This window comes from Octopus sinensis, linkage group LG11 (genome assembly GCF_006345805.1).
Source record: "Octopus sinensis linkage group LG11, ASM634580v1, whole genome shotgun sequence".
In the NCBI taxonomy this organism is placed as follows: Eukaryota; Metazoa; Mollusca; class Cephalopoda; order Octopoda; family Octopodidae; genus Octopus; species Octopus sinensis.
The window spans coordinates 54,630,995-54,644,909 of NC_043007.1; the positions used below are offsets into that span (position 1 = coordinate 54,630,995).

At 40.5% G+C, this 13,915-nt stretch overlaps 1 protein-coding gene across 1 annotated transcript in view; it reads left to right on the forward strand.

The window, feature by feature from the left end:
- LOC115217337 (HEAT repeat-containing protein 5B) overlaps positions 1-13,915 on the forward strand; it is a 109,250-nt gene that overhangs the window by 50,641 nt on the left and 44,694 nt on the right. The window contains exons 11-16 of the mRNA XM_029786997.2: positions 375-443; positions 557-678; positions 2,857-3,016; positions 3,508-3,697; positions 8,625-8,794; positions 9,710-10,040. Of these exons, the coding sequence (XP_029642857.2) occupies positions 375-443; positions 557-678; positions 2,857-3,016; positions 3,508-3,697; positions 8,625-8,794; positions 9,710-10,040 (1,042 nt within the window). The remainder of the gene's footprint in view (positions 1-374; positions 444-556; positions 679-2,856; positions 3,017-3,507; positions 3,698-8,624; positions 8,795-9,709; positions 10,041-13,915) is intronic.

Sequence of the window (13,915 nt, forward strand, 5' to 3'; positions counted from 1 at the left end):
GGTGGAGCTTTATGCCAGGTGTTGAAAGGCTAAAGTATGATAGAGGCACAAGCACAGATGTCTTGCTATAGAGAAGATATCTGGCTGAAGGAGATAAGAAGGTAGTGATGGAGTGCTAGAGCAAACTTTCAAGGTGCAAGATGAGCATAAGAGAGGATACAGACAATGGGTCATGGGACAAGATGAGAGAATGTGTGGATGCTCTCAAAGAAGTATATGTGTATATGTATGTATATATATATATATATATATATATATGTGTGTGTGTGTATATATATATATATATGCGTGTGTCTGTGTATCTGTATAGGAGTTGCAGGATATTTCAGCTCTTAATTCATTTTGTAATATCTTTGTTAATATTTTCTTTTCAGAACCTTGCTGACACAAAGACTAGTCTGGGACCTGATGATGTCAAAAAAGCTGCTTTTAATTTAATCATGGTAAGAAATCAGTTTTTTTTTTTTGTTTTGTTTTTTTTTTTGAAAAAATTATTGCTTATTAATGTTATCCATGCCGCATAAATATTTCCTGTTTGAACATTTTGTATTTTAAGGGTGCATTGGGAAGTTCAAATCCTATTTTACGTTGTGCTGCTGGTGAAGCACTTGGACGGATGGCTCAAGTTGTGGGTGATAGCAGATTTATTGCAGAAATGGCCCAGTATAGTTTTGACAGGTATGCATATAGGGATTTTTGTTTTTCCTTTTACAAGATGTTTGGTGAATTCATCACCAAACATCTTGTACTAGATCAGAAGCAATTATATTCTAATGAGCTTAGTAATTTAAATGTTTTAAAGTACCAAGTATGTGGTATTAGGTAATTTATCAGCATTGTCAGTTTTTTTTGTTCTTCAAAATATGGCACATCTATCATAAATCAGTCCAACCATATTTAAAAGAAAAAATAGAGATCTTTAAAAGTATATAGGGATCTTTTCTGTTTGGCTGCATCTGTGGAAATTCTAAAGTTTAGTAAAAATTTTAAAATTTGATGTATTGATGCAATTTTCCACTCTGAATCTCAGAAAAAATTTTTTAAAAAGTTACAGAGGTTTAAAGTTAGATAATTTTTACCAAATCAGAAAACAAGGTTTAGAAGCTGTCATTTTGTGCATGATAGCTCGTGTTGTCAACAGTAAACAAATGAAATATTGGCAGAATCTTGTTTTGCGCATGCCGTATAACTCCTCATAACTTATTTATTGTTTTGGAATTTTTAGGAAATTTTGGTGAATTTGTATTCTACACTCAGGAATTCACGCAATTATGCAAAAACGAAAAAATTTTGGTGCATGATTTAACTCTTCAGCATTTAAACTGGTCGTAACTGGCCAAAATAATCTGCCTTTTTATGTTCAGACTGGCCAGATTCAGCCTCTTGCTCCTACCCTTCAATGTCATTCTAAAAATAAATAATTATATGATTGAAATTTCGATAGTACAAGGTAATGCATGATTAATTCATAACAATGTCAATAAATAAGCATTACATTTGGCAGAATAATCTGAATGCTAATGGGTTAAGGCTTATTTAGCTATTTTTAGCACATGTCACAACCATCTCATACTGCAGTCTTTGTGTCAGCAAGGTTCTGAAAAGAAAATAAGTGAAAAATGACCGTTACTACGGAAATGGGCACCTATGTGTCTGGCTTTCAATTGGCTAAAATTACTCAAAATTTCAAACTTTAAAAGTTGTTAACTCTTTATTTATTGATTTATCGTAAAAATGAATTGCATGTCAATGATTACCATACAAAACTACATCAACACATCAAATATGAAATCAGTTGGAACAAAAATTGAAGAAATTGAAAAAAGGCAGCCAAACAGAAAAGATACGTATACAGTCGCAGGAGTGGCTGTGTGGTAAGTAGCTTGCTAACCAACCACATGGTTCCGGGTTCAGTCCCACTGCATGGCATCTTGGGCAAGTGTCTTCTGCTATAGCCCCGGGCCGACCAATGCCTTGTGAGTGGATTTGGTAGACGGAAACTGAAAGAAGCCTATCGTATATATGTATATATATGTGTATGTACATGTGTGTTTGCGTGTCTGTGTTTGTCCCCCTAGCATTGCTTGACAACCGATGCTGGTGTGTTTACGTCCCCATCACTTAGCGGTTCGGCAAAAAAAGAGGCCAATAGAATAAGTACTGGGCTTACAAAGAATAAGTCCCAGGGTCGATTTGCTCGACTAAAGGCGGTGCTCCAGCATGACCGCAGTCAAATGACTGAAACAAGTAAAAGAGTAAAAGAGAGAGAGAGAGTTATAAAATCCCACCTGCAAAAAGTTGAAACAAAAATCTGCATATAAAAATGACAAATATGAAAATAATTTTGTGTATATTTTATATCCATGATTTTAATGGCATCTACCTGACCTATGAACTTAAAATTTATGTAGCATTTAGCAACTTGAAATGATTTGATTTTAAGGAGCTGCTATAAGCACAAAGCCTGAAAGTTTGGGGGAGGGGGCTTGTCAATTACATTGGCCCCAGGTTTCAACTGGTACTTATTTTATTGACCTTGAAAGGATTATAGGCAAACTTGACCTCAGCAGAATCTGAACTCAGACCTGGAAGCTGGAAGAAAAGCCGCAAAGCATTTTGTCTGGCATATAAACAATTCCGCCAGCTCATTGCCTTATTTTAAGAAGCAATATTAAATGTTAAGTTATGGTAGACTTTAACTAAAATATCAGAACAGATACAGTTGGTGGTGTATAAAACCATTTAGTTTTTCACATGTATTTCAAAGTTAGTTTTTGTATATTACGATGAGCATGAATAATTTGCTAACTGTAGAATTTTGTTGTCTTATTTGAAGAACTAATATCATTTATATAGGTTAAAATCTGCTCGTGATGTTGTAAGTAGAACTGGCCATTCCTTGGCACTGGGATGTCTTCATCGTTATGTTGGGGGAATGGGTTCTGGTCAGCATCTGAATACAAGTGTTAGCATCCTCTTGGCACTTGCCCAAGACTTCAATTCTCCTGTTGTCCAGGTAGGTAGAGTTAAGATGTTTCTTTCATTTATTTATTTAATGAGTTTTTTAATGTTTTGTTTTTAAAGAATAAATAGTAATTCAAATTACAAGATATTGAATATTAATTTTTCCTTCTGAATTTAATCAAGTCTTATATCCATCATTATCATGTTCATCACAATCACTACCATGTCCACTTTTCCATGTTTGTAGAAGTTAGAGAAAACTTTCTTCAGGCAGATTTTTCTATGACCAAATGCTCTTCCTGTTGCCAACCCTTACTTGTTTGCAAGTAATGGATTATTTCCCATAGTCCTTCAAACAAATAACAACACAATGGCCAGACATGCTTTTTATAGAGGATTGTAAATAAATGTCACTCTTTGTATGACAGTGACCTTTGTTTATCATCAGGCAAATTTTTTTAATATTTGTGTTTCAGTTTAACACCATTTATTTCAAAGAGGTCATTAATATATTTTTCTTATTAAAATAAAATTACTTTCAAGGTTTGGGCTCTTCATGCATTAGCTTTAATTGCTGATTCTGGTGGACCAATGTTTCGTGGTTACGTTGAGCCAACTTTATCTCTGGTTCTGCAACTTTTACTGACAGTACCACCAGCCACTGTTGATGTGCATCAATGTTTAGGCAAATGTCTTTCAGCATTGATTACTTCCATTGGTCCCGAACTGCAAGGTAATTAAATATTTATGACTTTTCTTTTTAATCAGTATTCCTTTTGCAAATTTTTATGTAAACTCCAAAAAAAAAATGTTAGTTTTATAAATTTTACCAAACAATTTTCTTATAAATGGAGAATAGCTTAAAAGCCACCAACTAGTTTCTTGCAAAATTTTACATAAACATTGTGAAATAAAAAACTAAAATGCCTGTTAACACAGAAGTTGATTGATGGAAGCCAAACAAAACAATTTCGACAGTAAAAGATATATCAACAAGATTATTCTTGTACCTTAGTCTGTTTTTCAGGCAAGATCTTTCAATTTTGTATCTACACTCTACACTGGTTTAATTTGTGATCATCATCCAATCTCTTCTCCCTCAATATGGTACCAGACTAGGTGCCAACTAGATCCCTTTGTTTCTAAATTAAGGCTAGTAACATTCTTATTTATTGGGCTATAGACACAACAATGTAGAATAAATATTGAAAAAACTTTTCATTGCTAACAACCAATAAGATTAACAACCTGGAAAATTATCATAGCAACAACTTACAACTTAGATCTTTAAAAGGAATTCTTCCTTAGTAAGGTATCCAATTGTGGATGTATTTTATGCTGTCATAATATCACTCAGGTAAGAATACCCTGCGGTAATTTTCTATTATCTTTTCCATATGGACATAAAGTCTAAAGATTCTAGCATTAAAACTTTTACCTGAAGTTGAATCATTATAAAGTTTGTAACCTTGGCTTGTCAAGGCTTCAATTCTACTTAGAATGTTTGTATTATTACCAGTAGTTTCCATTTATCTTTTAAATAATTGAATGTGTCCTTTTTGATTTTGACAGAGAACCAAGTTCTTGTTCATAGCTATTTACAGGTAGCTAGATTGTATTTTAGAGAATTGGGTGAATATTGGCATATTCATTATGATACTAGTGAAAGATCATCATCATTTCATGTCTGTTGTCCATATTGGCATGGGTTGGATGGTTTGACCAGGGCTGACAAGCTGGAAGGCTGCACCAGACTCCAGTCTGATTTAGCATGGTTTCTACAGTGGGATGCCCTTCCTAACACCAACGGCTCCAAGTGTGTAATGGGTGCTTTTACATGCATACCTCTTATGCCCAACTTTTCTTTCAAGATGCTTACCCTCTGTCAAACATGCAAACTGACATTGCACATCCAGCAAAGCTTACTGCCTTCATTTCTTTCAAGACTGTGCATTTCTTCAGCTGTCACAGCCCATGTTTCATCACCATGTAGCATAGCTGTTCACACACAGGCATCATACAGTCTGCCTTTCACTGAGAAAGAGGCCCTTTGTTGCCAGTAGAGGTAAGAGCTCTCTGAAGTTTGACCAGCCTAATTTTATTTTCACAGCTACATTCTCGGAGCATCCACCTCCGCTACTTACTTGGTCACCTAGATAACAGAAGCTATTTACTACCTCTGGCTTATGCACCTGACAGTTGATGGAGTCTGTTTTCTATACATTTTTGGTGTTTATTGTACATGTGCATCTACCACATGCAAAAGCTATTTTCCCTGATAACTTTCCTTTGATATTGCTGCACCTCTTATGTGTCCAAAGCTTCCACTGGGTGCATCTATGGAGTTTCTACCTACACCTTTTCTACAGATCAAGCAGGGCCAGCTACCTCAAGGGATTTGTGTTTTGTCTGCCTTCCTACTTACTAAGACTTTGGTTTTTGCTAGGTTAATACTAAGGCCCTTTGATTCTAGACCTTCCATACCTGGAACTTCTATAGTTCTGGTAGTGATTCAGCTATAAGAACAAGGTCATCAGCATAAAGGAGCTCCTAGGGGTGGCCTGTCTTAAATTCCTCTGTTATTGCCTGTAGGATTATGGTGAACAAGAGGGGGCTGAGGACCAATTGTTGGTGAACTCCTACTTGTACTCTGAATACTTCGCTGTACTTGTTGCCAACCCTCATCTTACTGGTAGCGTCCCTGTGCATGGCTTGTACAGCTCTCACCAACCACTCATCTATCCCTAGTTTCCGCATTGGCTACCAGATAAGGAATTGGAGGTCCTTGTCAAAGGCTTTGTCCAAGTCAACGAAAGTCAAGTTGAGAGGTTTATCTTTGGCTATGTATTTCTCCAGCAGATGCCTTACCAGAAATATAGCATCGGTGGTGCTTCTTCCCTGCACAAAACCAGATTGCATCTCATCTAGACTAACTCTCTCCAACAATTTGAAACCTCATAAACTCTTATTTCTAGTTTTGAACATTTCTTGAATATATTTGACTTATCAAAATGTCTGTTGAAAGTTGCTTCAACTTTCACTTTTTTTATGGTGTGTGTTAGTCTTTTTTAGTTTGATTTACATTAATTTCTGTCAGTATTTTTTATATTGCAGCTCTAAATATTTTTACATTATTGTTAATCAGCTTTTACATTCATATAAGTAACAATGACACTCCATTCTGTTTACATGATTGTATTATTTCTTATATACATAAAATATTAATTGTAGCTTTTGTTAAGATATTTTAAGGCAACAAGATTCTATCTTAGATAAGGTACTTGAGGTAATCAGAGTAAGTGACAGAATACTTAAGATTAGAATAGTGCTTCATCATGGATTAGCAACTATTATATCGGCTTATGCCCCTCAGCCAGGACTACCCGATGGACAGAAAGACCAATTCTATGACGCCTTACTGCAGACTACCTCGTTGACGAACGACAGAGACCTTCTCTTTGTGGCTGGTGATTTCAATGGGCATGTTGGAAAACGTGCTGGGGGCTTCCATGGTGTACATGGAGGCTATGGTTCCCGCAATGAGGAGGGAACCAGGCTCCTGGAGTTCTGCGATGCAAATGATCTCATGGTTTGCAACACTAACTTCAGGAAACCTACCAGCCACTTAGTCACCTACCGATCGGGTCGACATACCAGCCAAATTGACTACATCCTTGCCAGAAAAAGGGAAAGAGGGCTGCTTATAAATGCCAAAACCTTCCCAGGCGAAGAATGTACCCCACAACATAGACTGGTAGTTAGTGACTTTAGGATCAGGACTAAGAGGACGACCAACATGGAGAAGAAGGATCTGGAAGCTTAAAGATCCTGCAAATGGACAGAGATTTAGGGACATATTACTTGAAGCCTTTGACGAAGTAGAAGGGGGTAGAAGACAACTGGACGTTTCTAAGCCACTGACCAGATCTGTGGCTGGTGCAAAGTCCCCTCTCGACCTAGAATAACGTGGTGGTGGAACAATGTTGTAGACAGGGCTATTAGAGAAAAGAGACAGGCTTGGAAGGACTGGCAAAATGGGGGTAGCAGGGAATTGTATCAGACTGCCAAAACAGAAGCTAGGAGACCGGTTTATTTAGCCAGAGGGGAAGCAGATAAGAAAAAATTTGCCAATGTTCTGCGCCGTGAGGACCAAAGACTTGAGGTATTTCACATTGCAAGACAGTGTGTGAGAGAGAATCGTGATGTGGTAGGAGAGAAATGTGTTCGCATAGATGATGGTTCACTTGCGCTAAATGAGGATGCAAAGAGAGAGGTGTGGAGACGCCACTATGAAAGATTGCTGAATGAAGAAAATGAATGGGATAAAGAGAGTCTGCCAAATGTCGACCCAACAGAGGGACCAGCTATCCGAGTTGACAGTTCCTTGGTAATTGAGGCAATTAGAAGCATGAAGACAGGGAAAGCCCCAGGCCCATCAGGAATTACTGCAGAGATGCTCAAAATATCTGGTAGTGTCGGCTATAGCCTAGTCACCCATATAGTTAACCAGGTAATACACGAAGGAGTCATACCCAATGACTGGTGTAGCAGCATAATAGTCAACTGCTTGGCAAAGTTCAGAGAGCTCTTGCCTCTGCTAGGGACAAAAGGCCTCTCGCTCAGAGTAAAAGGTAGACTGTATGATGCTTGTGTACGAACAGCCATGCTACATGGCAGTGAAACATGGGCCGTGACTGCTGAGGATATGCGTAAGCTCGCAAGAAATGAAGCCAGTATGCTCCGATGGATGTGTAATGTCAGTGTTCATACTTGATAGAGTGTAAGTACCTTGAGAGAGATGTTGGACCTAAGAAGCATCAGTTGCGGTGTGCAAGAGAGACATTTGCGCTGGTATGGCCATGTGGCGAGAATGGATGAAGATAGTTGTGTGAAAAAGTACCACACCCTAGCTGTTGGGGGAATCTGTGGAAGAGGCAGACCCAGGAAAACCTGGGATGTGGTTGTGAAGCACGACCTTCGAACTTTAGGTCTCACCAAGGAAATAACTAGAGACCGAGACCTTTGGAAGTATGCTGTGCGTGAGAAGACTCGGCAGGACAAGTGAGACCATCACCCATGGCCTCAATCCACTTTCCTTCTTGGGACACAAAACCCTACTTGTGAAGACCTGTTGAGGCAAGTGAAAATCAAAATCAAAAATCAAGATCGATCAACATGAATGGAAATTGTCGCTGTGATTCAGTGCTGGTGGCACATAAGAGAACCATCCAAACATGGCCGTTGCCAGCCTCGCCTGGCCTCCGTGCTGGTGGCACGTAAAAAGCACCATCCGACCGTGGTCGTTTGCCAGACTTGTCTGGCACCTGTGCAGGTGGCACGTAAAAAGCACCCACTACACTCATGGAGTGGTTGGCGTTAGGAAGGGCATCCAGCCATAGAAACATTGCCAGATCAGACAGGGCCTGGTGCAGCCTTCTGGCTTCCCAGATCCCAGTTGCACCGTCCAACCCATGCCAGCATGGAAAGCGGACGCTAAACGATGATGATGATGATGATTAGAATGTTGTATGTAGAGATACGATTTTTTAAAATTCATTTTTCATACAGTACTTATGTGTATAGGGTATTATATAGTTATATAAATTGTGTATTTGATCCAAGTCATTGTATATTGAATGTCTTTATTGTTTATATCTTAGGTAATATGGCTTCAATTGCTGTCGCTCGCCTGTATTGCCTGATTTGCTGTGCTGTTATGCAAGATCACCCTGATTCTCTGGTTCAAGCTGAAGCCATCGCATGTCTGCAGCAACTTCATATGTTTGCACCTCGTCATGTTAATCTCACTACTTTGGTGCCACATCTTAGTGTAAGGAATACAGTATTTTATTGGAATTATTAATTTGCTAGTCATTCAAATTAAACAATAGGGAACATATTTGAAGTTGTAGCCAAATTGTCTCAAACCATAGCTTATCATCTTAAAAAGGAAAGACACATCATTTTCTGCACAAAGAAGCAGGACTGAATTATAATATAATTCCTTATTCACTAACATAAATATTCTATGGTTTTCCTTATAACATATTGGAAGATATGAATACACACCCACACATATTCTCACTCTTCTCCTCTATCTCTCTTTTCCTCCCCTTTCCTATTTCTCTCTCACACACACACACACACACTCATGCACGCACATGCTCATACACCATACTCATGCATGCACATACTCACACATGCACAAACACACACATACACACTTTCTCTCACACACAAAAACTCCCTTAGTGCCAGCTGAAGTTTGTGAACATTGTTATTGGCTTTCTGAGTTTTGCAGTATGAAAAAATTCTATGTTAAAGTACTGATAGTAATAGAAGTGATGAAGTTGAGCCTTCAGTTATATTTCATCTCTTGTATATAAATGTCATTGTTGAATTGTTCATGTCATATCACCATGTATGTAACATATCTTCATATCAATGCTTTGACCATCTTGTCTTTTTGTACAGTACATGTATTTAGATGGTAGCATGTAAATTGAGGAAATTTGTTATTTCTAGCTGGCCATGTCATACTGCAGAGTGACCCCTACTGGGATTTACTAATGGTAGTAGGGTATAGCAGTTTTGTTGACAGTATAAATTGATTGTCAATGTCTTCAGTTAAATACCACCACTACTACTGCTGTGGAAAAGTGTTTATAAACATCCTTAACTTCCATACTTTCAATGTTATTTCTTTTTTCATTGCAATGAATGTTTGTCTTTTTCTTCTCCACAGGAAATTTTGACAAGTTCTCATCTTTTGTTGCGCCGTGCTGCTGTTGCTTGTCTCCGGCAACTGGTGACACGTGAAGCTCGAGAAGTGAGCGAACTTGCTCTTGCTTTGCCTGGATCTACATTTGATTTAGGAAATAACAGTAAAGATCCATCAAAGTCTATGTATGAGAGTGGTCTGGAAGGTACTTTGTTCAGCATGCTGGATACAGAAGTGGACAATAAGCTGACCTCAGATGTCCAAGACACACTCCTCAGTCTCCTACAGTCACTGGCTGTTAGAAATCTATCTCGCTGGCTGATGCTTCTCAAAGAGGTTTTATCAGCATCAACTGGTAAGAATTCAAACCTAACTTTTGAAAAGCATTTTCTATCTTCACAAGAATCTTTTGAGAGTTTGCTGTATTCACAGTATTAATTATTGAGAAAAAAACATTTTTTTGAGAGTAAATAAATGTAAAATAGTTTGCTGTACTACACACATTTATATACAATATATTTGCAAAATATTTATTTGCAATATCACCACAGGCATCACTCTGTGGTTGAGAAATTTGCTTCCCTACCACATGTGACCCACTGCATGACACCTTGTGCAATTACCTTTTTTTATAGCCTTGGGCCAACCAAAGATTTGTGAGTGGATTTGATAGATAGAAAGAAATCCATTTTATACATACATACATGGTGGCTGCCCCCTCGTTATCGAGTGTGGCCATTGCACGAAGCTTAATCAATGTTGTTATCATGCAATGCCTGTGCAAGAAGATTTTTTTTTAAAGTGCGGAAAGGCTGTGCACTGAGTCAATCCCACTCACTAAACAACAGCAGCCATAATCCGAAAAGAAGAACAAGTCAACATCATCGGTAACCACTGAACTGCAGGTTTTATGTCGGAGTTATCCCAGTTACCTGAGTTACCTTCTCCTAGAAGGATGCCCTAACAAAGGCTAGGAGTTCTTCACTCCCAATGGTTTAACCGCACGATCGGGTATTCAGTCCGATTATTTCTATGTGCCCACGCATGATACAGCCTTAAGACATTTATTGGATGGCCGTTGACTCTCAAGAGCTTCTCCACCTTTTGACGGGTTTTGTTTTTCATCCCGCAGTGTGTCCAATAAACACTCTCCTCACCAAGCAAGCTTGGTGGGGTTGCCAGTTTAGTCGCCGACGACCCAACCATGCAACAGGTTGTACTGGGTTACACAACATACATACTTACATACATACATCATCATCATTGTTTAACGTCCGTTCTCCATGCTAGCATGGGTTGGACGGTTTGACCGGGGATCTGGGAAGCCAGAAGGCTGCACCAGGCTCCAGTCTTATCTGGCAATGTTTCTACAGCTGGATGCCCTTCCTAACGCCAACCACTCCGTGAGTGTAGTGGGTGCTTTTTACGTGCCACTTGCACAGGTGCCAGGCGAGGCTGGCAACGGCCACGGTCGGATTGGTGTATTTTATGTGCCACCGGCACGGAAGCCAGTCGAGGCGGCGCTGGCATCGGCCACGAGTCGGATAGTGCTTTTTACGTACCACCAGACCAGGGATCCTGGCTGGTTCAATTCGATTTCGATTTCGCTTGCCCCAACATGTCTTCACAAGCAAAGGGGGTTGGCATGGGTGCCTGTCGTCGGATGAGGTTCTATATCGACTTCGCTTGCCTCAACAGGTCTTTGTGTCCAAGGGAGGAAAGGCATTCATAAGTGGGCTGGGCTCACTTGTCCTGCCTGGTCTTCTCACGTACAGCATATTTCCAAAGGTCTCGGTCGCTGGTCATTTCCTCAGTGAGGCCTAAAGTTCGAAGGTCGTGCTTCACCACCTCGTCCCAGGTTTTCCTGGGTCCACCTCTTCCACGGGTTCCCTCAACTGCTAGGGATTGGCACTTTCTCACACACCTATCTTCATCCATTCTCGCCACATGACCATACCAGCGCAATCGTCTCTCTTGCACACCACAACTGATGCTTCTTAGGTACAACATTTCTCTCAAGGTACTAAGGCTCTGTCGAGTATGTACACTGACATTACACATCCATCGGAGCATACTGGCTTCATTCCTCACGAGCTTACGCATGTCCTCAGCAGTCACGGCCCATGTTTCACTGCCATGTAGCATGGCTGTTCGTACACATGCATCATACAGTCTGCCTTTTACTCTGAGCGAGAGGCCTTTAGTCACCAGCAGAGGTAAGAGCTCCCTAAACTTTGCCCAGGCTATTCTTATTCTAGCAGTTACACTTTCAGCGCACCCACCCCCACTACTGACTTGGTCACCTAGATAACGGAAGCTATCAACTACTTCTAGTTTTTCCCCCTGGAAAGTGACGGAAGTTGTTTTCTGCAGATTTTCGGAGGTTAATGCTCCCGAGCATCTGCCACATACAAAAACTATCTTCCCAGTTAGCCTACCTTTGACATTGCTGCACCTCTTATGTGTCCATAGCTTACGCTGGGTACATCTTATAGAGTTTCTACCTACACCTTTTCTACAGATCGAGCAGGGCCATCTTCCTGAAGACATTTGTGGATTGTCTACCTTCCTACTTATTAGTACTTTGGTTTTAGCTAGGTTGACTCTAAGGCCCCTCGATTCTAAACCCTCCTTCCACACCTGGAACTTCTCCTCCAGTTCTGATAGTGACTCAGCAATCAGAGCAAGGTCGTCAGCGTAGAGGAGCTCCCAGGGGCAACCTGTCTTGAATTCCTCCGTAATTGCCTGGAGGACTATGATAAATAGGAGGGGGCTGAGTACTGAACCTTGGTGGACCCCAACCTCTACTTTGAATTCTTCTGTGTACATGTTGCCAACCCTAACCTTACTTATGGCATCTCTGTACATGGCTTGCACAGCCCTCACCAGCCATTCATCTATCCCTAGTTTCCTCATTGACCACCAGATAAGGGATCGGGGGGACCCTATCAAAAGCTTTCTCCATGTCAACGAAAGCCAGGTACAGGGGCTTATCTTTGGCTAGGTATTTCTCCTGCAGCTGCCTTACCAGGAATATAGTATCAGTGGTACTTTTCCCTGGCACGAACTCAAACTGCATCTCATCTAAACTAACTCTCTCTCTAATTAGTTGGGCGATGACCCTCTCCGTAACCTTCATTACCTGATCCAACAGCTTGATACCTCTGTAATTATTTGTATCTAGGGCATCACCTTTACCTTTGTAGCAGTTGACTAGTATGCTGCTACACCAGTCATTGGGTATGACTCCTTCGTGTATCACCTGGTTGACTACGGGTGACTAGGTTATAGCCGACACTGCCAGATATTTTGAGCATCTCTGCAGTAATTCCTGATGGGCCTGGGGCTTTCCCTGTCTTCATGCTTCTAATTGCTTTAACTACCAAAGAATTTTCAACTCGGATAGCTGGTCCCTCTGTTGGGTTGACATTCGGCAGACTCTCTTTATCCCATTCATTTTCTTTATTCAGCAACCTTTCATAGTGGCATCTCCAAACCTCTCTCTTTGCATCCTCATTTAGCGCAAGTGAACCATCATCCATGCGAACACACTTCTCTCCTACCACATCACGATTCTCTCTCACACACTTCTTGCAACACGAAACACCTCCAGTCTTTGGTCCTCACGGCTCAGAACATTGGCAAATTTTTTCTTATCTGCTTCCCCTCTGGCTAAATAAACCTGTCTCCTAGCTTCCCTTCTGGCTGTCTGATACAATTCCCTGCTACCACCGTTCTTCCAGTCCTTCCAAGCCTGTCTCTTTTGTCTAATAGCCCTGTCAACCACAGTGTTCCACCACCATGTTACTCTGGGTCGAGATGGTACTTTGCTCCATCCACAGATCTGGTCAGTGGCTGTCAGCAGATTGTCCCGTAGAAATCTCCAGTTGCCTTCCACATTAAGTGAAGCTATATCCCCTTCCATTTCGTCAAAGGCTTCGAGTAGTATGTCTCTAAATCTCTGTCCATTTGCAGGATCTTTAAGCTTCCAGACCCTTCTCCTCCAAGCTGGTCTTCTTCTGGGCAACCATTTAGCTCTGATCCTGAAGTCGCTAACTACTAATCTATGTTGAGGAGTACATTCTTCGCCTGGAAAGGTTTTGGCATTTATAAGCAGCCCTCTTTCCCTTTTTCTGGCAAGGATGTAGTCAATCTGGCTAGTGTGTCTGCCAGAACGGTAGGTGACTAGGTGAGAGGTGGGTTTCCTGAAGTTGGTATTGCAGACCATAA